General features: G+C 47.9%; 1 protein-coding gene across 1 annotated transcript; it reads right to left on the reverse strand.

Annotated features, from left to right (window-relative positions):
* Positions 1-10,493: 10,493 nt before the first annotated feature.
* On the reverse strand, positions 10,494-25,963 carry TADA1 (transcriptional adaptor 1). The gene is made up of 8 exons (XM_027694680.1): positions 25,845-25,963; positions 25,455-25,546; positions 24,289-24,354; positions 16,702-16,799; positions 14,016-14,225; positions 12,882-13,033; positions 11,786-11,948; positions 10,494-10,937 (listed from the first exon to the last, which is right to left on the reverse strand). The coding sequence occupies exons 1-8, from the start codon at positions 25,916-25,918 to the stop codon at positions 10,785-10,787; spliced, it is 1,008 nt and encodes a 335-aa protein (XP_027550481.1). The 5' UTR covers positions 25,919-25,963; the 3' UTR covers positions 10,494-10,784.
* Positions 25,964-25,983: the final 20 nt, after the last annotated feature.

Below are 25,983 nucleotides of genomic sequence, written 5' to 3' on the forward strand. Positions count from 1 at the left end.
TAAGCACCGGTTTAGGAAAGGCGGGTCCTTCCTGACCAACCTGATTTCATTTTATGACCAGGTGACCTACCTGGTGGATGAAGGAAAGGCTGTGGATGTTGCTTACCTGGATTTCAGCAAAGCCTTTGACACCATCTCCCATGGCACATTCCTGGAAAAGCTGGCAGCCCATGGCTTGGACAGGGGCACTCTCTGCTGGGTTAGGAACTGGCTGCTGGCCGGGCTCAGAGAGTGGTGGTGAACAGTGCTGCATCCAGTTGGCAGCTGATCAGTAGTGGTGTCCTCCAGAGATCAGTGTTGTTTAGCCTGGAGAAAAGGAGGATCAGGGTTTACCTCATCACCCTCTAGAACACCCTGAAAGGGGGTTGTAGCCAGGTGGGAGTCAACCTCCTCTCCCAGGCTACTAATGACAGGACAGGAGGACATAGTCTTAAGCTGCACCAGGGGAGGTTTAGGTTGGATGTTAGGAGGAATTTCTTTGCAGAAAGGATGAATAGATATTGGAATGGACTGCCCGAGGAGGTGGTGGAGTCACCATCCCTGGAGATGTTTAAGAAAAGACCAGATGTGGCACTTAGTGTCATGGTCCAGATGTTGGGTCATTGGTTGGACTCTCAGAAGTCTTTTCCAACCTAATTGATTCTGTGATTCTGTGAAAAAAACACTACAGGAGGGGGCACATAAAGATCAAGATCTCATTTACCCAGACACTGCTGAATCCTCTCTGTTATTCCATGGACATGTAATTCACTGGGCCCATCCCAAAAAGGGGAAAAGCAGCATTGTTGTGCCAAGTGAGACTCCCTGGATTCCCTCCCCAGGATTCCCTCTTAGCTGGGGGCTAGTGGGGACCAGGGCACGCCAAGGACATGCATCTGCCTTTGTGCTTGAAGGGCGATGGGTTTCTGCCTGGTGATCCCAGGAAGAAATTAGACTTTAGATGATGTGCATTAAATAGAAAACTCACTTCTGAAGTGCACAGGAAACCACAGATAAGGGTGGTGCAAAGATGTTGCTAAAATGCCAAGGAATTTCCCCGACAGAGCGAGCTGTGGTGGCAGCCCCAGCCATCCCTGATCTCCCTAATCCTCCAGCCTCAACCTCCACCAGCCTGACACAGCCACCATGGGTTAGCTAAGGTGCCAGGGGATTTCCAAAAGACCCATGCACAGAGACAAGGAGTCTGACATAGCAGCACACCACGAGCTGGTCCCATGGCACCATGGCCATCTGCCTGCACAGAACAGGCGATGATCCCACTGTGCCCATGGTGGAGAGGAGACATTGGTCACAGGGGCTGTGAGGAGATGTAATGTGGCATCAGCATCCAAGAGACTGCTTCTTGGCAGTCATGCTCAGGCTGTGTAGCCCAGTACTGCCCCACTTCTTCAGTGATGCTGCTCCCTCCCTCTCCTCTCCCTTTGTGGCAAGCTGTGGTGTGTGTCTGGCTTGGGCTGGGCTCTCTGCTGCTTCCCAGGCCCCTGCAGCTCTGGACTCAATATCAGTGATGCTGAATGGGGCTGCTACGCCTGCCCCTGGGCTTTTTTGGGTCGATGCAGCTGCAAGGCACTGCCCAGCTGTGACAAACCCTGGCCTGCTGCTGAGGCTCGGGGAACACACCCGGTCCAGAGGGACAGGCTGAGTCCCCTCTCCCAGCTGGGCAGCACAGCAAAAGGGGCTTTCAGAACCCCCATCTGTACCACAGGAGGAACAGCTGCTGCCTCCCAGAGCTCCAACTCCCCATGAACCCTCCAAAAGGCATAGACACTGCCCACAGCCTTTTCCTGCAGAGCTGACAGCAGGTGCACTTTTTCCTGCTTCCTCAGCCCTGGATTTCTCCAGACTTTAAACAAGTTGGGGCAGCCTGCTCCTGCTCCACTGTAGCAGGCAGCACAAGGCAGCAGGCAGCATCATTAGCCTGCCAAGGGAGCAAATGTGCCTCAAACACGCCCCAGACATGCCCCAGACATGCCTCAGGCATGCCTCCATGCTCTGCTCTTCGAAAGAAATCCTTAGTGCTTCTCTACCGTCCCCGTTTGAAAAGCAGCTCCAGCTGCTCCCTCTCACCTGTGACACTGACAGGAAACATGGCCCTGTAGCCAGGGCATCAGGATACTGGGATCACATGGTGCTCTCATTGCCCAGCCATGGGGCAGGCCTGGCCCTGCAGCACTGATGCCTGCCCAGCAGAGAAGGGAACACAAGACAAAGGACATGTTTCTGCAGAACTGGAGACCTTGTTCTTATAAAATACTCTGATCTTCGAAGTCATCCGAGCCACTCTAGCTCAGCCTCTGGCTAGGGACCATTTCCCTGCGGTTAGCATTTTCAGAGAACATTAACAAATAAAACAGCAAAATCCCAGAAAGCAGAAATCATGACTAATGGTCTTTGAGCTTCCTCCAAGTTCAATGGCAAAATAAAAAACAATTACAGGAATAGGATTTAGAGCAGACAGTGTTGCGAGCGGTCTCTGGGAGTGCCAAGCTGGTCCTCCATTGCCTGGACAATCTAGTATTTGGGCAGTCAGGCCCATGCTTCTATTTGTCATATATTCCCTTTTACTAGCAGCAAAAACAAGAGCCACGAAGTGCTCAGGGAAGCAGAAGCGTGTGTCCTTGCACTGATGCCAGCAAAGGTGCCCATGGGAGCTGTGCTCTGCCTGCTCCTCTCCCAGTCTCCATCAGTACCTCAGGACTATGCAGGACATGCTTCCACAATACTGGCTCCATGCCTGACCTGACACCTCTGCCCTGATGGTGGGACCAAAGCCCCGGTGTAGACCACGAGCAGCTCTGAGCTCAAAACAAGAAGGTTCAGAAAGGGACCCATTGGCTTATCCCACAGCACAGGCAGAGGCACAGCTGTGGTTAAGCACCAGCTCTGAGGTATGGCTCATTTGCATTGTGTGCATTCCTCAGCTGCTTTGATGTCCCACATGAGGTTCTGGTGCCTGGAGGGCCCGGAGCTCCCGTTTGCTGCAGGAGGACAGGTATGCCCATCCTACTCTCCACTGAATGTGACTACAGGCATCCAGGCAGCCTGGTTGGCTGCAAGCTCATCCCTGCTCCCTCCCTGTCCCCACTGCAGCCAGCTGAGCCAGCAGGAATGTGGTACCCAGGGGATGTGGCTCCATTTGTCCGTCACTGCCTTCCCAGGAGCCAGTGTGGGCTTGGGTGGGGGCTTCATGTTAGGAAAGTGCCTGAGCCTCCTTTAGGCACTGGGGAGGCTGCTCCTTCCTCAGCTTATGCCTTCATGTTGTTTCTGCAAGATGGGGCATGTCCCTGTGTGCTGCGTGGTCAGGGCCACCTGCCGGCAGCCCCTGAGCTGTCACAGGCGACAAGGCTGCACAAGGATCCTCTGGGAGCCCATCTGGCACGATGGTAAGGTAGGCTTGGGCTGCTCAGACCTGGCAGCACATGGGGTGAAGAAGCAACCACTGGCTGAGGGGCAGCAAGGCAGGCACAAAGAGGGTGATGCCAGCAATGCCAATACCTCTCTGGGGTGAGAGAGACAGAACTGACCTCAATGGGCCCCAAACTGCCCCCAGTCTGGGAGTTTGTCCCTTGGGGTCACTGTAGAAGTCATTAGGTACAAGCCAGACACACCACCAGCCTACTGGTGGTGTTGTCCTGAACGTAGGCTTGTTACCCAGTGCACAGTGTCAATTCACAGACTGAGGTGAGACACTTCTATTTTTCATTCTAGTTTGTGTTCAGCAGGGAGCTGAGCGGTAACCCACAAAAGGCTGGTTCCCCAATCATCAGAACTTCACACTATTTATACATTTTAACAAACAAAGGCATCAGCATTCATCACTACAGGTTACTTACCTTTCTTATTAATTAGTACTCAACCCTGTATTTGCTGGTTGTATCTCTCGCTTCTCATGCTAATTAGTCACATGTGCAGTTTTTCCCTCTGTTTGAGTCTGGGGTCTTTTTTGAGTAGGTGATCATGGTGGTCATGATCTTCTACTGCTGGAATTACCTTTCCCCCAGCTACTGCTCAGTCCTGCTGACTTCACACCCAGTGGCTGTTGTCCAGACAGATGGCCCACTCATCTTGGGATTGTCTTCCCTCTGCCTTAAAACAAAAGATTAGCCAAGCTTACAGGGTGCACAATGCAACTGCTTAATCTGACTGTTTATTTATATCTATTAGTCAACAACTAAAAAAGAAATAGCAAAGTTTGGTTCATATCATGGGAGACTCCACATCAGTATCTCAAAGTGTGATCTCCAGGCAGCTGTGGCTGCTCTGTATTAATGACACTTTTCAGCCTCTGTGTGCTTTATTCCTTAATTTTTTGGCTGTGAATGCATAACTTTAGTCTTAATAGGATCAGCAGTGTGCAGGGTCAGGCCCTCCCTTCAGCACTGATGTGTAGGAGGCCAGTTTAGATGGATCCAGGACATGCACTTGTTCTCTGCAATGCCAAAGCTGCAAATACATCCAACTATCTTGCGTGCCACGTAATTGGGAGATGGAAATAGGGAGGGAACAGGAGGGAACAGCCAGGCTGAGCAGCAGCCTGTGAAACACAGCACCTTCAGACTGGCACCCCCCAGTATGAGCACGGTGGACATTTGTCACCAAAACTGTCAACCAGCAACGGCTGGGCTGTGCTCAGGTGGTTTTGCAATGTGCCTGTGTGTGCTACTGGGTCTTTGCCTCTTTTGTTTTTCCACCCGTGGGTGTCCTGAAGACTCAAATAACGCAAATCAGCCCGTCACTGTCCGAGTGGGGTGAGAGGAGCTGGAGCCTATAAAACACGAGGTCAGAGGGTGCAGCTGCCTCACCAGGCACTCACACATCCCTCTGGCAGAGAGTGTGCCTGCTACATGAGGCTGGATTGAGGGATCTCATCTGAGAGAATACCCTAAATCATACCCTGCAGGCTGTGTTTTGCTGGGAAGCTCCAGGTAAAGGCAGGCAAGATGTACCCTGAGGGAGTGCGTGGGGGTGAAGTCTTAGCAGTCGTGATGGCTTCCCAAGCCATTCCTGCACCCTTTGCAGTGGGTGGAGGTCACAGTGCCAGGAAACCACAGGAGCTGCTGCACAGCCACACACACTGATCCCTGCACCCAGCTGGCTGAGCAAAGGCTGCCCTCGACGCTGCCTGGGGATGGGAGACTGGGTTCTACCATCCCTTTCTATCTGCTTCCCTTCTCTTTCTGGACTGGCTTTCTCAAAATTTCTAATTAAAAAAAAAAAAAAAGAGGGAAGGAATATTCCTACCTTTCTGATCTATCCCTTTGCGCCCTGGTTCTTGAACTACCTACGTTTTTCCCTTGGGAACAAGGATGCTGAAAAGTACAGCGTGACACCAGCTGTTTTGGAAACAGGATGCCCGTGCTCGGGCACGGCACAAGCTCGGTGTGACTGCGTCAGCGCCGCCGGCTTTCGCAGCGGGCAGGAGCGAAACTGCGAGAGCTGAAGCGGCGGGATAACGCAGCCGGTGCGAGCACAGGGGCGTGGGGACACGGAGCACAACTCCCTCGCCCTCCAGCGTGTGAAGGGAGCCGTGCCCTGGCAGAGCAAACGTGGCGGGGCACAGGCTGCCCCACGCGTGGTTTGGCACCCCAGCCCTGCCGGCGAGGCCCGGCAACCACGGGCAGTGGTGTGGCACGTGGCAGCAGCAGGACACAGCCATGGGCACTGTGTGGCACGTGGCAGCAGCAGGACACAGCCACGGGCAACCTGACCACGCCGGGATGTGCTGCACGGGGCCCTGCTGCCCTAGGGGCAAAGACATGCTCTTTGACTCTCTGCTAACATGATTTATGACTTGCTACATTGGTGTGTACAAGCTGCTTTTGGGCAGGAGAGTAAATACCTGATTTTGTTTTTCCCTTTTAGCACTGTCAACATCAAGAGTTTTCTGAACTGCAGCTGCTGCCCCCCAGGAAGGCTCCCAGTAGGGACACCAAGGCAAGCTCTGCTCTGTGTCCCTAACTCAGGGGCAGAGACTCACCTTGCATCCCTCCTCTCCTGATGGATGTCCTGGCAGAAAAAGGGCCATCACACTGTGGCATCTATTGCCTATGGTGGAGGTCCAGCCCAGCTCCCATTCATCCCCTGCTCACAGGCTCCAGTGAAATCCAGGGAGTCCAACTGAGACATTTTGCAGAGCAGGAGGAATCCATAAAGGTGAATCTCAGCAGTTGAGAAAGGAGAAAACCTGCTAATGACCCTGCAGCACCAACTCTCCGGAGGGAGCCCTCAGCCACCTGCAGAACTGCAGGGCTGCACCTGCACCCAGGCACTCCCAGAGCACAGGACTCCCCCTGTCCCTGTCTTTAAGGAACACAGAGAGGGGATAAGAATTATTCTGAAGCCATTTATTATGGAGTTATGATTTAGTAGAGTTAAAAAACAGATTTGGCAATTTCGAATGAACTTGTGGTGAGTGTTTTGAAGAGGTTGGAGGCAAAGGAAAAAATAAAGCAGGCTGAGCTGCCTTGTGCTTTCTTTCCGGTGGGAAAATGGCATTTTAGTGAGAAATCGAAGTTTCAAGTGGAAAAAAAAGTATGGAATATCGTGCTCTAGGAAAAAGCAGAGTAGCTGCTCCCACCAACATTACATCAACAAAATATTAATATCTGAAAATTAAGCCTAAATTCTCAGACTACACTGCACAGACAAGCACCTTCTGCTGGCTCTGCCACACCCCTCTGGAGCATCTGTGAGTGAGATACAAATAGAAGTGTCTAGGAAGCTGTTCCCTACAGGCTTCACAGCCCTCAGTGAAACAGAAAGAGCAAAAGGAGGCTTTTCTCTAATTATTTTTGGCAGAATAACAACTTGAGGAAGTGCCAGGGAAGACTACTCAGCCAGAGCCAAATCACCTCCTGGGATGCGAGCACTGTGCATGGGGAGAGAGGAGTAAGGAAGGAGAAGGGGAAGGGGCCTTTGCTTGGACATGTCTGCTGGGAATCGGGTGGGAGCACTGCTGACACACTGCAAAACGTGGTCTGAAAGCCTTCAAAGGATTCAAAGAGGTTACAGGCTGCTCCACAGAAAGGCCAGCAGCCCTTCCTGTGAGATGAGAGCAGCCCCAGCTCCTGCTCATCCTTTTCATCACAGTGAAGTTTCAGAAGTGGCTGTCATTGCACAGAAGCAGATATCTGATTGTGGGAGCTTTTAATTAACAACAGCACAACCAAACCCACCAACGGGAAACTGGTTTGAGAAATTCAAATGGAAACGATACTCTTTAATGATAACCAACACATCCCCGGTGAGGCAGCCCTGAGTTGATGCCTGCCACCTTCCTGAGGGAGCCCTCTTCAGAGGTGATTCCTCCATGGCTTACCCAGGCACCAGATCCAGATGAAGCAGAGCAAGTTGCCAAGTGCCCTCCCAGCCAGGCATGCAGCCCTGACCCTGGGCACAGCTCCCAGCAGTTGGCCCACAGAGTGAGGGAAAGGGCTGGACATGTGGCTGTGCAGTGGGAATGGCTCCCTAGGCACAGCTGAGCTGACAGAGCCACAAACACTCAGTGCCCTGGCAGTTTTGAGCTTTTTTCCACACACTGTACCCTCTGCAGGGAGGTCAGGGCTCCAGGAGCAGCTTGCACTGCTCAAACGCAGGAACATTTTGTTCTCACTTCAGTGGCACTCAGGCAGAACAAGAGCCTAAGCCCAGGCCTCCAATACTCCACACAACCTTCTGCAGACTGAAGGCACCCTGCAGTAACAAAACCCCCATCGACCAGATGTTATTTGGAAACACAAGCTGATTTCCTGGCAAGAAATGAATAAAAAATGCTACATGAAAATTCACTTGGATACACTTCTTGGCAAAAAATTACTCTTATACAAGTTTTTTGTCCAGTTATAACTCCACACTGTCTCCACTTTCTTATATCTAGAAAAAAGAAACTAATCATCTAATCAGGACATAAGACCAGTGGTGGCCAGGAGCCTGTGCTTGATCCAGAAGATACATTTGCCGTGTTCCTGTCTTTGCTACACAACCCCACTGGAGCCACACCTGCGTGGGGATGCCCAGGACACTTGACAGGGCTCGGCAGAAGATGCAAAGCCCTAAGGCAGCTGAGGTGCCCTGATCTCAGTGTGAACAAAGACCTCTGGACACCTGAGGCAGGCAGGCACCAGTGTCTGTGACTCTGCACACTTTGTTAACTCCGCTGCTGTGCAAACAAGCCCACGATGGTCCCTTCAGTCCTCTCCTCTCTGATGACATCAGACTGCAGCAATAGGGAGATGGTTTGGGCTGGGGCACACAATGTGCAAGGAGAAGCTGAGAGCACCAGGTTTGTTCAGGCTGGAGAGAAGCTAAAGGGAGATACTACTGTTATCTGCTACTCTCTGATGGGGAGACACATAGGAAAAGCTGAAGGGCAACAGGTACAACATGAGAAATTATGCAAGGAAAACATTCACTGTCAGCACAGTCACACACTGGAACTGGAAGTAACACCCTTCTCTGAAAACAACCCACTATAACTTTGAACTTGACCCTTCTTTCAGCAGGGGGTGGACAAAGCAGCCTCCAGCCATCCCTTCCAGCTCCATGACCCGAGAAGCCTGTGAAGAACCACTTCCCATGAGAACTCTCACACTTCGTGGGAAGGTGCTTCGAGAACTTGTGCCTTTCAGTTTTCTATCTGTGAAATGGAGCTGACATGATTTCCTTATTCAAGCCTTTGTCTAGCAGGTGTACAGAGAAACCCATTTTTTTAGCATGGAATAGATGACTTGGCTCTTCAGAATACACAAACCAGCACAAGCAAACAGGAGGGAGGCACTTCTGGTGCCATATTAGCATTTTGTTTCAGAACTCGCCTGTGATGCTGTTGGAGGCTATGTGTTTTCTTCAGATCTGAAATCCTCAGAGCTGCCCCAAAGTTTCTAGCAAACAAATTCAATGCTTTCATTTTATACCAGAAGCATAACAATTATCTGGGAAATCTCCCTCCCACACCCCACAGTCTGTATTTTGGGTGGTTTGGTGATCTCACCCCTAACAGTTACTCAGGTTCAACACTGCTTTTAAAAACTGTCATATAAAAGCCACTGGGGTCAACTTTTAAGCCAGGGCTCACCATGAACAGCTATGTGTGGTTAAATACAGGAAAACAAAGCACTTGAAAGAAGAGGACCAAAAGAAATCTTCCATCTTCTCTCTCCCAGTCTTCTCTTTAGCCACACGTTGCCAGACCTTAAGAGACATGACCTACAAGTACAACTGCTGTCATCCTGCCAGGCCCTGCAGTTCTCTGCTGTTGTCTTTCCCAACTTCTTCATAATTCTAAAATGATCTTCTCATGAGGAGAGCCACCAATATCTGCCCAGACATTGCCTCTTGCTATGCCTAACTCCACCACATCCCACAGGGGGATGCAGGAAAGCCAGGAACACAGTGACAGCTGCACAGCCCCTTGTTACAATGCTGGTCCTATATGAACAATCACAGAGATCAAGAAAGGAAGTTATTTCATAACAATAACTGTAAAGAAACACCAGAGACCTGCACCCTCTTCAGTCCTGGGGGTGCAGCAGAGAAGGAAACTATGCAGGAATATGAAGTTCTCCTAATTAAATATATTCCAAACAGAGGAAAATTAGAACGGTGGGGAGCTATGAGCTTCCCCTTTCGTATTCCCCCGGCAGAAGCTGTTTCAATTCCACTGTCTGGAGGCACAGTAAGTAAAGCCATACTTCAGCAGGTACCTCCAACACATGAGGTTAAAAACAGGTCATGTAGTAATTAAGACATTTTAATAGAATTCTCATGTTATAATAAGCCTGTTCCCACAGTTGACTCAGGAATACAGTAGAGCACCTTAAACCCAGCAGGTGGAATTTCTCCTTTTATACACAGTGTAAAGCTGCATAATTTTATGGTGAAGTAAAGGCTGCATATTTTTACAAAGAAGTAATATGAGAGATTTGTTCAGGCTGCAAATCCAAGGTGTCTCCAACACCAAGACAGTGAATTGGTGTATGTATTTGGGAGCTGCTGCCCCACCTCAGGGACAGTCAAGCTGCCTGCTGGAATGGCTCCATCATTACCTGTACTGACAGGCACAGAAGGTGTCTCTCATCACAGGTCCAACAACTCCTGAACATCTGATCAGCACTACAAAGCAGGGGTGAGTCAAGGACTAGGCTGGTAGGAAAACATTACTCACAAGCCTGATTTTATTGTGTGGTTTTCTAACTGGTGAGAGATTCCTATGACAGTCCAAAAGACAGGATAGAAAGGACCTTCCCTATTTTGCCTTGTTTTCTCAGTTTCTAACCAGAAGTTCCCCTGGTAGAAAAGAAACAATGTCAGCTTACAGAGTTGCTCATCTTCACAAGAGCCCAGCCTGTTACCAGTTAAAGGAAAAGGAACCCACCACGTGCAACAGAAGCTGGACAAGGCCCCTGGAGGGCGACCTCAGGAGAGAAACTACTTGAGAGGGGAGGGCAAGGAGACAGATTCCTCGCACTCACAAAAGAAAACAAAAGCACACCTCATTTAAAACCAACTTTTTCCACTCACATTTATTTTTACTAAAAACAGTCTTCGCAAACAAATACCTTGCTGCTTCTTTCCAATTCAGTGGGATTGCTGCAAGTACTCCATGGCACATGACTCTGAGGAAGCAGAGAAAGTGTCCCACAACTCAGTCCATATTTCCATAGGAAAAGCTGACTCATAACTTATGTCATCCTTGAAATGCTGACATGGGTTTGTAAGAAGCATCTGAATGACAAGTCCCAGGAACAGGGCTGCAGCCACTTGAGGGCTGACACAGCTGCCCAGCTCTAGCAGAGGAGAAGGCCCTCCTTTGCTGCCAGGCGCTGCCGATGGATCTTATCCTGCTGTAGCTCCTCATGGTTTGGATGCCAGAGTTTCATGACAATTCTCTCGATGTTTAGAGCATAGACAGTGTGTGCAGGAATAACTTCTTTGTGCACCTGGAAACACACGTTAGAAAACATGTTTCACGCTTTCATACGCATTTCCTTATGTTGCCCAGGGAATAACCTCCCTCTCCCACAGGAGTGCCAGCCCTGCCGAGTGGGAATGCAGGTTGTCTCACACGGAGAGCTGCTTCCTGCCAGCACTGCCACACCAGCCACCACAGCACAACCACCTGTCACATCACTTTGGAAGGAAATAGCATGGTAAGGAAATCATCGTTTGGCTCTTGGGATGACAATCAGTAATTTGTCATCAAACCCTTAGAAACAACAATTCTATCTGACTAAACACGAGATGAATGCTTGATTACAGTTCTGTGGTCTGTCTTCACAGCTGTGAGACAAAATGCCAAGGCCTGTTCACAACAGCAGAGGTCATCAAGGCGGACTTTAGACATCCAAAGCAGTCTCAATGTCCCCAGAGCTGCCAGAGCAGGAGGGAACCATGGGCATAAATCTCCACTGAAGATCCACCCAGCCTGCCTCAGATATGGTTAGAGTGATCATAGCTAACCCACTGCAGGAGCCTGCATGCCAGGACCAAATATTCCTCTAAGTACCCAGGTAGAACATGAGGACTAAGAAGGGAAATGCCAGGCAAGTTTATTTTGCTGCAGCAGTGTCAAAATCTGTCTAGATCAGTTCTGATATAATCACTGCAGTCTTGCTGCAGAGGTGTGAGACAAGGATCTCCTCATCAGCCTTCTGACCAAGGGGAGCAGAAGAGGCATTAAACCATGAGCTGACTATGTTACCCAACACCTAACAGTGGGGAAAAAATCAAAAGCAAGGAATTGTAAATCTCAGAGGGAAAGAGACTACAGGAGGAGAAATCAGCTCACCTGTAAGGCCTCGAAAAGGTCATACATGTTGACTGGCGGGAGAGAGGCTGGCAGGGTGTCCCCAGAGCAGGCCAGGAGCAGGGCTGCCTGCTGCTCAGCATCGTCAGGAGGGGGCTGCGGGGTCAGGCTCTGACCAGCCGAGGGTGTCGCGCTGCTCGGAGGGCTGGGGGCAGAGCAGGCAGGAAAACATTCCAGTCACCAAAACACCACCAGCTTTGGGAGTCACGCAGCAGGGGCCTGGCCCCAGGGCTTGTTTTTCTGTATCAGTTGACTTAAACCATGTGTACATAAAATTCTTTCAGCTCTAATAAAAATTTCTTTGAAATTCCAGTTTAGTAGAAACAGCACAGACTGATCCTCAACATGCCTCAACCCTGCTTAATTGATCTCCATTGTGCAACTTTTGTTATTTACAGCCAACAGATTTTACCCAGCATAAAAATTAAGGCACACACAACATTAAATTGAAACATTGGCCATTAGGCAGAGTTTTTTGCAGTGTTATAATCAAACTTTAAAGCACTCACAATCTCCTGTCAACTGCTGGAAGCTGCCACAGACAAACACAACTGCCTTCTCATACACACACATGCTGTCAGATGCACAGCACAAGCTGTTTGACATTGAGACTCCAAACACAATGACCCTGAAGCTCTGCTAACTGGAAAGTCATGCCAAGGAACCATAAATACATTTGGATGCAGGAGTGACAGGATGGCAGTGTGCTGCAGGTTCTCACTGACATTCCAATCCTATGGCACAACAGCTGTGCCCCCCCAAAAGCAGAGCTCTTCTGCCCAGGGGCAGTTTCCCTGAGAGCAGCAGAATTCCTCTGTTACTAAAGTTTCCAAAAAGCAGTAAAAAATAAACTGATGGACAAGTGCAGGTAAGGAAAAGAGACCTAACACCATCCTAAAGTCCACTGCTGAGAAATCCCCATATTCTCCCTCCCTGTTTAGCTGTACAGTCCTCCATGCCAATACCTTCCTAGTGTGTGAAAGCTAAACACCATTAACACATCCTACTAAGTAAAAGGAGAAACTGAACCATGGAGTGACTTCAGGAGTAGCAAAATCCATTTAAATTAGCTCCTTACCACTCAATTAAATTGTTATAAGCAACAACACTGTTCTTCAGATATGGTTGAGGGTTGACATTGCTTCCAAAGGCATACTTGAAATGGCCATCCCTCAGACGATAGGCTTTCCGCCTGGATATCACGGATGTCAGAATGTCCTTAAGATGGTTCTGCAACAGAAGACAATCTTATTACATGTGCTGATTGATTCACTCATGGCTAGAAGTGCCTCACCAACTGGCAAGACAGAAGTAGTGCTGTGATGACCACAGGGACCTAAAGATGAAAGGGAACCAGTATGTGGACAGGTTACAGTATGTTTGTGGGAGTACTGTAAGCATCAGCCTGTGAACTGCACTTTAATACATGATGTGCTGCTTCAAATGTCAAAGGGGTTTCTTAAATGCTAGGAAATTCCCAACCTCTGATCCCCTCTGATAAAAGGTTAAGATTCATAATTGACACTAGATGTTACACTTGAACTGAAATACAGGCCTTGAAACAACAGTGAAAAGCCACTCACTCAGGCTTGTTCAGTTGCCTGAGAAGTGCTGGAGAAGCAACTGTCTGAAGAAACAAGCAGACAACTTCTTAATTTGGCCTCACTCCCAGAGGGGGAATTCAGGTTGGCCTCCACATCCCATGTGCAGAAAGCCATTCACACACCAACGCTCCAAGCAGTGGCTGTGTCATTCCTGGGATAGGCCAAGTCACACACCACTGATGGCCAAGACCAGCAGGCACTTCGCCTGCACGTATCACCCAATCCTGTCACTTCATGTCCAGGCCAGACACTTGGGCCTGCAACAGATTACTTTTTATAGAACTGTTCCAACTGGCCCTCCCATTCTGTCCCTTAAGTGACAGGAACAGCATTTTCCAAAACAGCTACTTAAGCACGCCTGGAGTTCTTCACGTACAAGTACTTCAAAATTAACACTTGCAGGCAGAAGTCCAAGACTTCTAGGACACCACAAATCTGGAAGACTTTTGATCATCACCTAACTCTGAGGCAAACAGGCAATTAAAGAACAATCAGAGAAGCAGCGTTTCTCCTCACATTGAGGCACCCCCCACCCCAACCTGCAAACAGAGCCTTGTGCTGCAGGTGTCAGGAGACCACCACTGCTGCCCTGCCCAGCCCGGCCTCACCTCCACAGCATAAACAACCGCGGTCACCGCCTCCTCCGTGACATTGTCCAGCCCGTGCTCATACGCAGTTACAATCATCCTTCCTTCTAACTGTCCACGTGTGGGAAGCATCATGGTGTGAGAACACAGCTTCAAATCGTCATCCTCCTGAGGATCCTTTGCCACAAACTGCTGGGCTCCCGACAGTGGATTCTGAGGCTGGAACCGGTGCTGTCACGGACACAACGTTAAAGCGTAAGATAATATTCATTCAGACCCTTTGGTTCATCAAGGGGACATCCCTTCTCCAGTCAGAAAGCATACACCTATAAAAATGTACTGCAGAGTGATACTACTTCTCAGAACACTCTCCCAACCCCCACTGATTTGTGACTAAAGAAGTTTCTAAGTCAGTGTTAGTGTCCTTTAATTAAACAGACCATGAACTTGTCCAGCAGCACCCCAAACCACCTAGACTTTGGGTATCCACAACATACTGCAGCAAGAAATTCTACAGTGTAAAAACACAACACGTGAACAGTCACCTGCCCTGGTCTGCTCTGCACCTTCCACCTGCTAGATTCATTTTACTCTCCTGAAAGTCCCAAAAATGTGGTCAGCCACTGTCCTTACCTCCTTTCATGCTATCCAGGCCACTGAGTGGGCTTTCACATCTCTCAGACACCTCTTTCTATGCTGAAGTGTTTTCATCTATTTAGTAATTTCTTGTACAAAAGGGTATATTTTTACAGAATAACAATACAGTTTACATCAAGATTAAAAACCATGATCCTAGATTTGTGTGATTGATTCTTACATCCTCTAAAGCTTTAAACTTAGCCCAATTCCAGTTCTGAAATTCATAATCTAGTTTTCCTGTGCACTTTCACTACTCTAAGCAGAGCTGTGTTACTAAGCAGCCACTGATTCTGAGATGGATAATGACTGTTTTTCAGAACTGACTCTGTTATTTAGGGAAAAAAACCACCACAAAACAGGAATTCATACCACAAGGTGGCAACCCCCATTTCCCAGGCCACATGTATTCTAGAACAAATCCCCTGCTGCATTGTGTCTCGAGCTCTGAGTGCCTGTGGTAGCTCCTTAGTCAAAAGCAGATGGGAATAATTGATCCTTGAGCCCAGATATGTGCTTGGCCTTAACCCACAAGGGAACAAGGCTTATCATGTACTCTTCACAACTCCTATCCCTCTGCTCTCCAAGCCACAGATCCAGTGGCTCTGGAATGGAGATTGCTACAAGGCTCTTATGGGGCACTAGGACAAACACATATTTTAAATATGGACAATGAATATACAGCAAAATAGATCTCACATCTTAGTTTCAGGGGAGAAAGACGGGCTGCTTTAGTCAAAGGACAGTGCGGCATTTAACTCAGAGTGAAAAACCAATCCACCCACTACTGATGTGAAAGCAGATTTCCCTCCCCATAATTCTGAAGACTTATGCTTTCATTACAGGAAAGCCACATGCCCAAAAGGACCTTCAAAATGTAAGCCACTCTCAAGAGGAATGTGGTCTGGGAGAGCAGAAGGCAACTGGAATGAACCTGTGGTCATTCACAGCTGTTATTCTGACCAGTAAGGAAAACATTAGGAAATATCAAGGCACTTCCAAGTTCACACTACTTAGGAATCCCACTAGTAACAGACAAGCCTGTTCATCATAACATACACTTAACACAGTACTTAGTGCCAAGCATTCCTGAACAAGTGTATAAACACACACTAGAAATCTGCTGTATCACAGGGGTATTGACTAAATACATTCCACTACATCACAACTTGCTTCTCAAACTCTCATTTACTTGCTACTGAAAAGTTACAGTGAAGTTTTAAGACAGAAAGGTAACAGCCTGTCATCAGAATTCAGGTCATAGCTGTAAGCATTGCAAAGTATTTCCACAGTTTCTAAATACAATGAGCCTTCAGCTGGACTCACATCTCTCTGGAACACTAGTCTCTGAAGCACACATACACAGTGCCTAATTATAGTCCCTAGAAGGGCAGTATCCACTTGGCTGAGGCAAGCTCACCTCTCTCAGCATAGGAACAGGAGGTTCACACGCCCACTTTTCTCCCCTATTCCCAGCCCCTTCTTTCTTTGCAATAGCACTGGCATACATCCAACCGCAATCCAGCTGAATAAACCCACAAGAAAACTTGGGGGTTGGGGTCTTTTCTGCTTTTTTAAGTTTTCTGCTTGCCAGAGAACTGAACTAGATCAGATGTGCTGTTACCCAATAAATCTGGCTCAATAAGAGACAGATGCTCTTCCTTTCAACACACTTTTCATTCACTTTGAACCACCTTATCAAACCCTGCTTGTTGAAGACAGTGCCCCATCCCAAATCTGTCACACCAGGTGCCCTCCACTCTGGTCTGGCAGCACAGAAACTGCAGAACAGGCATGTGTCAGTACTGGATGGACATACAGAGCCTTTGCTGCAAAGTCAACTGCATCTTGAGCATTTCGGTGCCACCCACCACAAGACGGCATCTTTGCAAGGCATTTTCCACCCTGAAACAGCTCGACCTTCTACAAACATTCCACCCAACAACTATCTTACTTCTATCATTTCAGACAGCAGAGCTAATCACAGAACTTTGCCTGACTGCCTGAATAAATAGGAAATCACTTGCTTTAAGAATTCAGCAGATGTGTAAAGAGAACCACAGGCACTTACATCAAACTTCTGGCGAACCGAAGAAATCTTTTTCTTTCCCTTTGGTTTTCCAGGTTTAGTTGCAGAGCCACCTGGCCATGGCAGGGATCCAGCACCTTCTACAAATTGGAAAGAAAAAAAATCCACTCTATTGATGTTGCTGATTTAGGATCAGGACGAAACCGTCCACACAGGAAAAACCTTAACATTTGGCCCCTAGCTAAGCCTCAAATCAAAATCAACAGCCATAGCACAGAGGAAAGTCTTCTGGGGAGATGTCCTGGTTAGAACGGCTGGGACCAATTCATCCCTGGATGGGTGTAACCCAAAACTGTGTATTCTATAGCCTCCATGCCATTTCCCAAAAACTGCTGTCAGTAGAGGCCTGCAAGGTGGGAAGATGTTCCTGTACCCTTTTATGGAATTCCCCGCTCTGATATCCTTATATGGAATTCCCCGCTCTGATAAGAGGGACTGAGCATCCACATGCCCTTTTATGGAATTCCCTACTCTGAGGGAGGGACTGAGCACTCCCGCCTGAACTGGAGAGTATATAACTGGGAGTTTCAGAGCCTTGGGGCTCTCTCTCGTGGGACCCAGAGGAAGACAGCAGACCACCGCTGCTCCCAACCAGGCTGAGACCACCACCCTCGACTGGACTGCAATCACCACTTCTGACCAGACTGCAGCAGCTCTCCCACCAGCAGGTTTATTCCCTCTCCCTTTGCTTTGGACTCGGGGGGTGGGCCAAGGTACACCACTTTTGTTCATACCCCAGGGTGCTGGGTTTGTACATTTGGGTTTTGTGGATTAAAACCAATTGTCTGTCTGTATAATTGTACTTATTGCATTATTTTAATAAATTGTTATTCTGACTTATAAATCTCTCTTTTGAATTGAGTTCATTTTGCCTTGCTGGTTAACTTTTAAACCAGCACAGGAGAGAACACTTTTGGCAGCCCTTCCCTGCTGTTGTCAGCCCTCTGCTAGCTTTTACCCACTCATGACCCATTACTTAAGTAGAAATTTCTGTCCACACACCACATAAAACCCATGTCGGAAGGAGAGAGATAAGCACAGCCTCCAAGGAAAGCCAAAAGGAAGGACTAAGCCATTTGTTCAATCAGGAAGATAATTAAGAGCTTGCCAGGAGGAGGGTTCTCTTCCCACCAGCTCCTGGATCATGTCAGATGCTAACCATCTGGATTGAGCTGTCCAGCTCCCCAGTTCTCCATCTGCTTCAGCAAGCTTTGTCATCGACCCTTATTAAACATCACAGCTGCTTGTTCTGTTACACCGAGAGGAAGAACTGCACAGGCCAGTGAGCCCAGGAGCTTGTGACTGAACAAAACTGGCAAAGAACTGAAAAAGAGATTACTGTTTAGTACCAATAAATAAATACATTTGGTCACATCACCCTGAAGGGACTGCTCAAAAGCCCAAACCATATGCTGTCTGACAGCTACAGCTACACCTACAGTAGGCCAAACCACATCCTGATAATCACACAGCTCTCAGCAAGGACAGTCAAGCAAACTTCTTGCTGACAGCATCTGTAAACAATTAGTTCCTTCAGGAACACCGGTGTTTAAAGAGAGCATTGCACGGGATGTGTGTGCACTTGCTGACAGTGAACGAGTGCAAATCAGACACTGGAGAGCCCTCTCGTGGCTACAGAGGAAGTGTCAGCTTTGTCTCTCCAGTATCCTCCTCCCTTGGTTTTGCACCCCGAGGGAGCTCGCTTTTCCTCCGGAGAAGAGCATGCCCTGTGCTGAGTCCCTGTCTACCTCCAGGTGGCTTGGACAACTCTGCTCTTCAGTGCTTCAGTCACCTCCGAAGGGGAGGCCAGAGCTCTGCTGCCAGGCTGTGCTGACAGTTGTGTCTCTCTCCTGCTACCACGGCTCACACCAGCTTCACACCAGTCTGTGTGATTACCCTCAGCTCTTCCAACCGTGTTTAACTTGCTGTAATCAGGAACTAACTGTGTTTATTTTGCTGTAATCAGGAATTCATAAATACAGTTATACTACGGTCATGTTTATAGGGAATGAAGTCCTTGGCTATGGGGAACTTCCCACACTCACAGCTGGAGAACAAGCACAGTGTTCTCAACCATGAAAAAAAAAATTAACACATGACTTTAAGGGTCTGACTAAACTAGAGGATCCAGGTAAAGTTTTTGAATGGTCAGCTGCTAAGAAGGAATTAGAAACAACCTACATAAACAAAGATGGCACATTCTCCCTATATAAAAAAGTTTACCAAGAAGTTTAGCTACATCCTATTAGATGGGTGAAAATTACTAGCCTACAAACATTGTTGTCAAAATCCACTGGCCTATCATAAGAAATTAAAAGATAATAATTAAAAACTCTCCAAAAATCATAAAGCTGGTGTCACTACTCATCACTACATCACAGGTGAGGCCCTAATGAGGGCACAAGTGAAAGCACCATGGACAATCATCTCAAGGACCACACTTGCCTGTCATCAAGATCTCGGGGCTTAAATCTTATGATTTAACAAAATAATGCTATTTCTCTTGGAAGATGCTTTGTTCTTTACAGGTGAGTCCTTTCTTTCTCCTCTTCTCCTCCATAGCAGCTCGGACCTCTTCTAGCCAGGGTGGATTAGATGTGTTAACAACAGACACTGAAATTACCTGTCCCATTCCAGAGCTTTCAATAAAAGCACACCTCTAGCTCACAATGTCACTCCACCCCACACCCTTCCTCCTTGTCAGAAGTCTCACACAGCTCCTTCACAGCACCACTTGTGACAGTATCCTCTGCTGTGTGACCAGAGAGAGTGCAACAGATGGAGATGGAAATAGCAAACACCATTTTATCTAGCAGTGTATTACAGATTAACAGTTTACAGCCATGTCCAAACTTTTAAAATGCTTCTTTAAAAAAATAATACAATAGTTTTTATACTAAATGGCAACTAAATGTTAGGCTTTCGCAGTAGATCTGAAAGATGCAATTAATTGATACTCAACCTGCACAATTAACAAGAACTTAGCCAGGCTAAGTTTAGAACAATGAGAAGGTGAGATATGATCTCCTATTTCCCACTATAATGAGCCCAGAGCAGAATTTTGTTGGCTCCTTTTCCAGGTTTTCATATTACCAAGCCTGACTTGCACTTGCACAATGAAGAAAGCAAAATTTCCCTGTAGCATTCTAAGAAAACCAGCACTTGCCGTCCTGGCCACAAATGACAGGCTGGGCCAGCTCAGGCATGAAACTTCAGAGATATCAGCATCTTTTATTTAACCTTGCCAGCAAAGGAATCAGACTTTAACAAGCCACAGCAATGGCTGCTGCTCTGCCTTCAAAGATCAGCCACAGATAAGAGCCTGTTTCTAAGAGCTGCCTCGTCTGCACAGCACCATCACGATGGCAACAGCCAGTCCAGAGCGTGTCAGATTTTCCCTATGTGCTGCACCAGCACAAGAAAAGGACAAAGACACTGAGAAAGTCACTACAAAGAAAAGCAGCCAGGCCCAGGAAACGTGCATTTCCTACCCTTGTTCATTTGATCTTCAGTGGGGGGGAGGGGGTTGTTTGTTTGTTTTAATCTTGCAGGGACAAGGGTTTGGTTAGATATTCCACTGATTTTGGTCAGATATTCTGCTGACCCTCCTCTGCCAACAACTCACACTCCCATTTTCTTCCTTTTTTTTCCCTTCTTAGCTCTCTGGAAAGAAGCAGAAACACAAGGAACCTGATTCCACCTCACAGCTGGAAGCCCTTCAAGCAAAGTCTGCGGGCAAGCCTGATACAATAAAATGGTCCAGTTATTCCAGCATGAGTTCTAAGTCACCGAACCACCTCTTTTTAATTGGCTCCAGATCAGCAGTAAATAAATTAAATCCTTACATCATTAACTCAAGTGCTTACAATTGTCTCAATTTTATTAACATTTAGCTAAGAAAAGAAGTAACAGTTCAAAGCAAGATATACATTAACTCAAGAAATCTTGTTAACCCGAGTGCTTGCAACTGTCCAACAAACAACATAAGCTTAGTGAGCAAGTCCATGCAATGTCAAGAAAGGATTTAAACTGGAATTCCTCTTGATGGAATTTTTGGGGGAAGAAAAGTCTCAGTATGCAGATTCAGGCTGGAATAAAGTTATTTTTTTCCACAGCACTTTGTATGGGGCTGTTTTTTGGATTTGTGCCAAGAACAGTGTTGATAACACAGGGGTGTTTTTGTTACTGCTGTGCAGGACTTGCACAGAGCCAAGGTCTGTTGTGCCTCTCACACCACCCCACCAGTGAGGGGGCTGGGGATGCACAGAAAGCTGAGAGGGGACACAGCCAGGAGAGCTGACCCCAACTGATCCAAGGGATATTCCACTCCGTGTGGCATCATGCTCGTCATATAAAGCTGGGGGAAGTGGAAGGAAGCGGGGGGACATTCAGAGTGGTGGCATTTGTGTTCCCAAGTCACTGTTACGTGTGATGGAGCCCAGCTGTACTGGAGATGGCTGAACATCTGCCTGCCCATGGGCAGGGGTGAATGAATTCCATGGTTTGCTTTGCTGGCATGCATGGCTTTTGCTTTACCTACTAAACTCCCTTTATCTCAACCCACGTTTTCTCACTTTCACCCTCCCGATTTTCTCCCCCTCCCACCGGTTGGAGCAAGAGGCTCTGTGGGGCTGAGCTGCTGGGGTTACACCATGACACCCAGATGTAAAAGGTCAGAATAGCACTTCTGAAAATACTGGTAAGAGAAGAATACCAAAGAAAACAATTCTCTTATACTGGGGAGTGTGACGCCCCACTCAGGCTGGTATAGCCAACTAACATCACCATTAAGGCACTCTAGTATTTTGGATAGCATGTTTCTGGGAAATTCCTCTCTTCAGGCACTTTCACAGCTTCCCACCTATGCTACAGCTTGGTGCCATTCCAGTATTTACATAAACATGGCTGTCAGAGAGTACACCACCACCCATTTTTCAAAAGGGCAGAGGAATCAGATTTAGGATAGCTCAGGATCCTGCTGTGTCCTCACTGGGAGCCCAGCAGGAATTAAAGCAACTGGTCATCCTTCACATCAGAATAGATAATGCACTTCCTCTCCACCACCAAGTCCTAAACATCCCATGCCATACAAGCTGTGGAACTGGGATTTGAAGTTTGCAAGACCACCAGCCAAAGCAGATGAGAGGGGAAAATGCAAAGTGTTCTCAGAAAGGGTCACATTCACCAAGTGCTCCCCTAAATCCCAGATGGAACCACTGCTACCAGAGGTAGCAAAACTGGCATCAGGTGGGTTTGTTAGCATGGTTCAACATACACTATAATCACTCCTTAAAAATATCTTCCCCAAGGTTTCCTATTCCAAATGCCACAATATCAAGTATACTTTTAACACTAACCACATAATTGGTTTTTTAATACAAAACAGCATCTTAAGGATGGTTCTTTCCCTTTGTCTCTCTCACACTGGAAAGTACATGCATCAGCAGCCCTTGTGACGGCATGCCAAGCGCAAACACACTTCTTTAAAGCTAATTGTTTCCATGAATCATGAATAAACACCTTCTACCCAAAAGACAGCAGTGCAGACAAAAGCTTGTTAGCTTTCCATTCTCATAAGGACCAAAAAAAAAAAAGAGAGGAAAAACCAAACAAACCATAACACAAAAATAGCAGGTGTCACACTGACATCTAGGGGAAGAAGAAATCTAGACATTAACACTACTTATACTGCACTTTCCTGGGCTTGCATATAAAATCCACTACACTACACACAGCTGACAGGCAAGAAAAGTTTGCCTGTAATAGATCTACCAGTCAGCAGCCCAAAGAGAGGTGTCTTAGTACAGATTAGGTCCCAAATAGCTGGGAAACTCTGCAATGATCTGAGGAGAGCAAAACGGAGGTTCTAGAAGGGATTGTTAGCTCCAGAGCACTAAACCATGTCTTTAAGAACACCCACAAACTATTAAACTGACTTATTTCAAGCTGGCTTGTGCAACCTGTGGACACAGAGCCAACCAAAGCCTGCCTGGAAGCCCTGGAGGTGACTAGCCCTCAGGAAGGACCCTGGCCAGCTGGCACACCACTACATGCTGTCACTGACCTGTTGAACTACTAGAAAGAGGGTTCTTCAAGGGCTCCTGAAGAGAGAAAGCTGCAATGGGACAAGAGGAAAAGACCTCACAAGGACTTGAAATTAAAAGGGGTCTGGCAGGAAATAATGAGCATATGGAAGGCACCTGTGGAGTAGCACCGTGCTTTGTGCTGGGGCTCCTGCCTTTAACACATTCCTAAACAGCCCTGAAAAAGGAGACACCTGGGAGAGTTTGCTGACAAATCTTGACCAGAGAGCTGCAAAAGAGCTGCCATGACTGACTGGATAAAGAAACAAAGGACATTCAGTACAGTTAAGCACAGAGTACGCACACAGGAACAAACAACCCCAACCTCAGTCACATGGCAACGGGCTCTAACTTGACCACTGCCACTCAGAAACAAGACCTGAGTTATGATCTCTACCCCAACACTCACAGCAGCTCAGCACTGACATCAGAGAACACAAGCACTCTCTCCCTCCCCCTCCTCATTTAAACTCAGCTCCTTCAATCACTCTTCTTGTGCTTTCTTTTTATAATCCAGATGCAAGCATTGTAAGACAAAAGCAAGGAGCAGCAAGATTTAGACATAAGCCTTCTGATTTACACGAGTGCAGACCCCCAAAGGGAACAGGTCTGGGACTCACAAGGTGTTCGCAAAGTTCAATCAAGAACAAACAAAGCAAGTTTGGAGGTGGGGAAGGTTAGCATTTAATTAGCACAGATGGTTTAATTAAGGACCAGCTGTGGGTATCCAGAATTTTTTCAGTTTTTCCTTCCTCTAGCTACAACAGGTATCATAGAAACTGGTAATCTCTCTTCTCAAAAAACTCATCTCTAAGGTCTCAAGCCATGAGAGCTGTAACAATTTTCTCTTTGTTACTACACAGCAGCTTCATATCTTGCATCACAGCTCAACTGCCCTGCTATCACATCTCTGGGTTGAGAGTTCTTTTGAAAACCAACCAAAACGTACTTTGCAGCCTTGAGGAAAGCCATTCTAGACTCCTACAAAGTTAAAATGTTATTCTAGATGCTCACAGAGTTAAAATGTTAATTATCTGCAGAAGGTTGGGTTAATTTGCCATAGCTCAGTCAAGGCTCAGAGTAAGCATTTTTCTATCAGATAAGTACTTGGAATCAAGATCAGTCAGGAATATCCAGTTCTCCAAAATTATATCCCCAGCAATGAGAAGAACAAAGTTCAGAGGAGAGAGGAAGCAGTAAGTGAAGCAGATCATCTGCCTTTCTTCTTCAGTCCACATCAGACACCTAATCCAGAAATCAAACCAGCTTATCTCAGGCCATCCAGCGTCAGCTCTAACCAAGCACACACAGCTTAGTCATGAAAGCACCTCTGCTGAAATCAGCTCAATCACTACTTTGCTACCCTTTTGCCTGTGTGGCAAAAACGCCAGGAATATTAAGGCTCAGAAAATCGGGATACTCTGCACAATCCCACCAAACACACATAGGGCACACTGAGTGTTTAATGAGGTTTTTTGACACTTACCTGGTGCAGAAACCAGGATCTGGCATCGGGTAAGAATAGCCAGGAGGAAATCGTTGTGGGAGTGGACTGTGTAGAGAGAGACAGCCCATTAGCAACACATCAGTGCCCAGAGGCACCCCCTCAAAGCCATCCTAAAGTACCTCCCTAAGCTTCTCCACAGTTGTGTTCTCCTCACAGTGCTACAAAGGCACAACTTTCAACACAAAAGGTAGTTTTAAGAGTTTTTTTTTTGCTGGACCCGGAATCTGCTAGTAGGACACCAACAAAAATGCTACTGATACTACACACAGCATGGCAACAACTGGGTGGCTTCTCAGCGTTCCACACGCTCAAACCCAGTACTACAGCACACTGCAGGAAACATCTGGTGCACTCAGCCAGTCAAAGAAGGAGCAGCTGTCCCTCCTGCAGTGCAGACACCTGGCTGCAGGGCTCTTGGTTTTGCTAGAAAATCCACCAGGAAAAGCCAGCCCCAGGAAGCTGAAGTCAAGTCAAATACGTTCTAGATAAAAGGCAACTTCCTTGCAGAGGGTTACTGAAACAGAGTAATTGTGCACTATAAAAAGTGAAGGCAAACTTCATAGGAAGGATCAGAGGTTACAGGATCCTCTTTGGAGTCTGAGCATCCCAAATACCTTACCCTTCCCTGCAGGGATGATGAATGTGGAAGCCAGGACACCCCCACAATGACTTCAGCAATGCCCACCCAATGCTTGCAGACCTGAGGTGAGGATGAAGGAATCTCACCCTTCAGCACTCCCACCTGCCACCCCTAAAGGCCAGGGAGGACCTGCCAGCTGCAAACTCACCCAGGTGAATCTGGGATTCCCTCCCGCACTTCAGCCACACCACCTGTTCAATCCCAACCAAAGGGAAAGTACGGAAAGCACTGGGACTCCACAGTGACATAAAGAAGTGGCTTTTTAGCTGTTGGAACACCTTCCTTTTTACCTTTTCACCATATTTACACAAAGCCAAATTGCCTGTCAGTGTCAGGGCACTTCCCCATGTAGGCCAGGGCACCTCCAGCTTTTTAATGCCACTGCTACCGGAGCCCTGGCCATTCCTGTTTCCCTCCCAGCACTTTCCCTGTTTGGGAAGCATCGTGCTGCAGAGAGGAGCTCCCCTGGGCCCGGCAGGGAAACAAACACCAGGGGGCTTCTCACCGTTATCCTGGGTGAGGAGCCTGCGCGCTTCCAGGTCAAACTCCTCCTTGCTGATCTTCTGCTTGAACCAGAGCTTCAGGTTCGCCCAGTACCTGGGGAAGAGCAGAGAATCACAGCATCAACTGGTCTGGAAAAGATCACCGAGTCCAACCTACGAGCGAACAACCACCACACCGACCACAGCATGGCACCAAGTGCCCTTCCTTAAACACCTCCAGGGGAAAGAGCGGGCACAGGAGGAAAAGCGCTGTTCCCAGCCCCGCCAGCGCTGAGGTTCCGCACGGCCGGCAGGGGCCGGGCGGGCCGCGCAGCGCACAGGACCGACCCAGCCGAGCGGGGCCCGTCGCTGCAGCTCCCCCACAACCTCCCTAGTGCCAGAGAAGCACTCACTGCTTCACGTTCTCGCCCAGCGCCTCGCTCAGGCTCTTCTTGGCCGCCTCCAGCTCGCTCACGTAGGTCGCCATGGCCGCCGGCACACGGGGCCGTCACGTGCCCGCCGGTCACGTGGGCCGGGGGAGGCCGGAGGGGG

Source organism: Neopelma chrysocephalum, unplaced genomic scaffold, assembly GCF_003984885.1.
Source record: "Neopelma chrysocephalum unplaced genomic scaffold, ASM398488v2 Primary Assembly neopelma1_98, whole genome shotgun sequence".
Taxonomy (NCBI): Eukaryota; Metazoa; Chordata; class Aves; order Passeriformes; family Pipridae; genus Neopelma; species Neopelma chrysocephalum.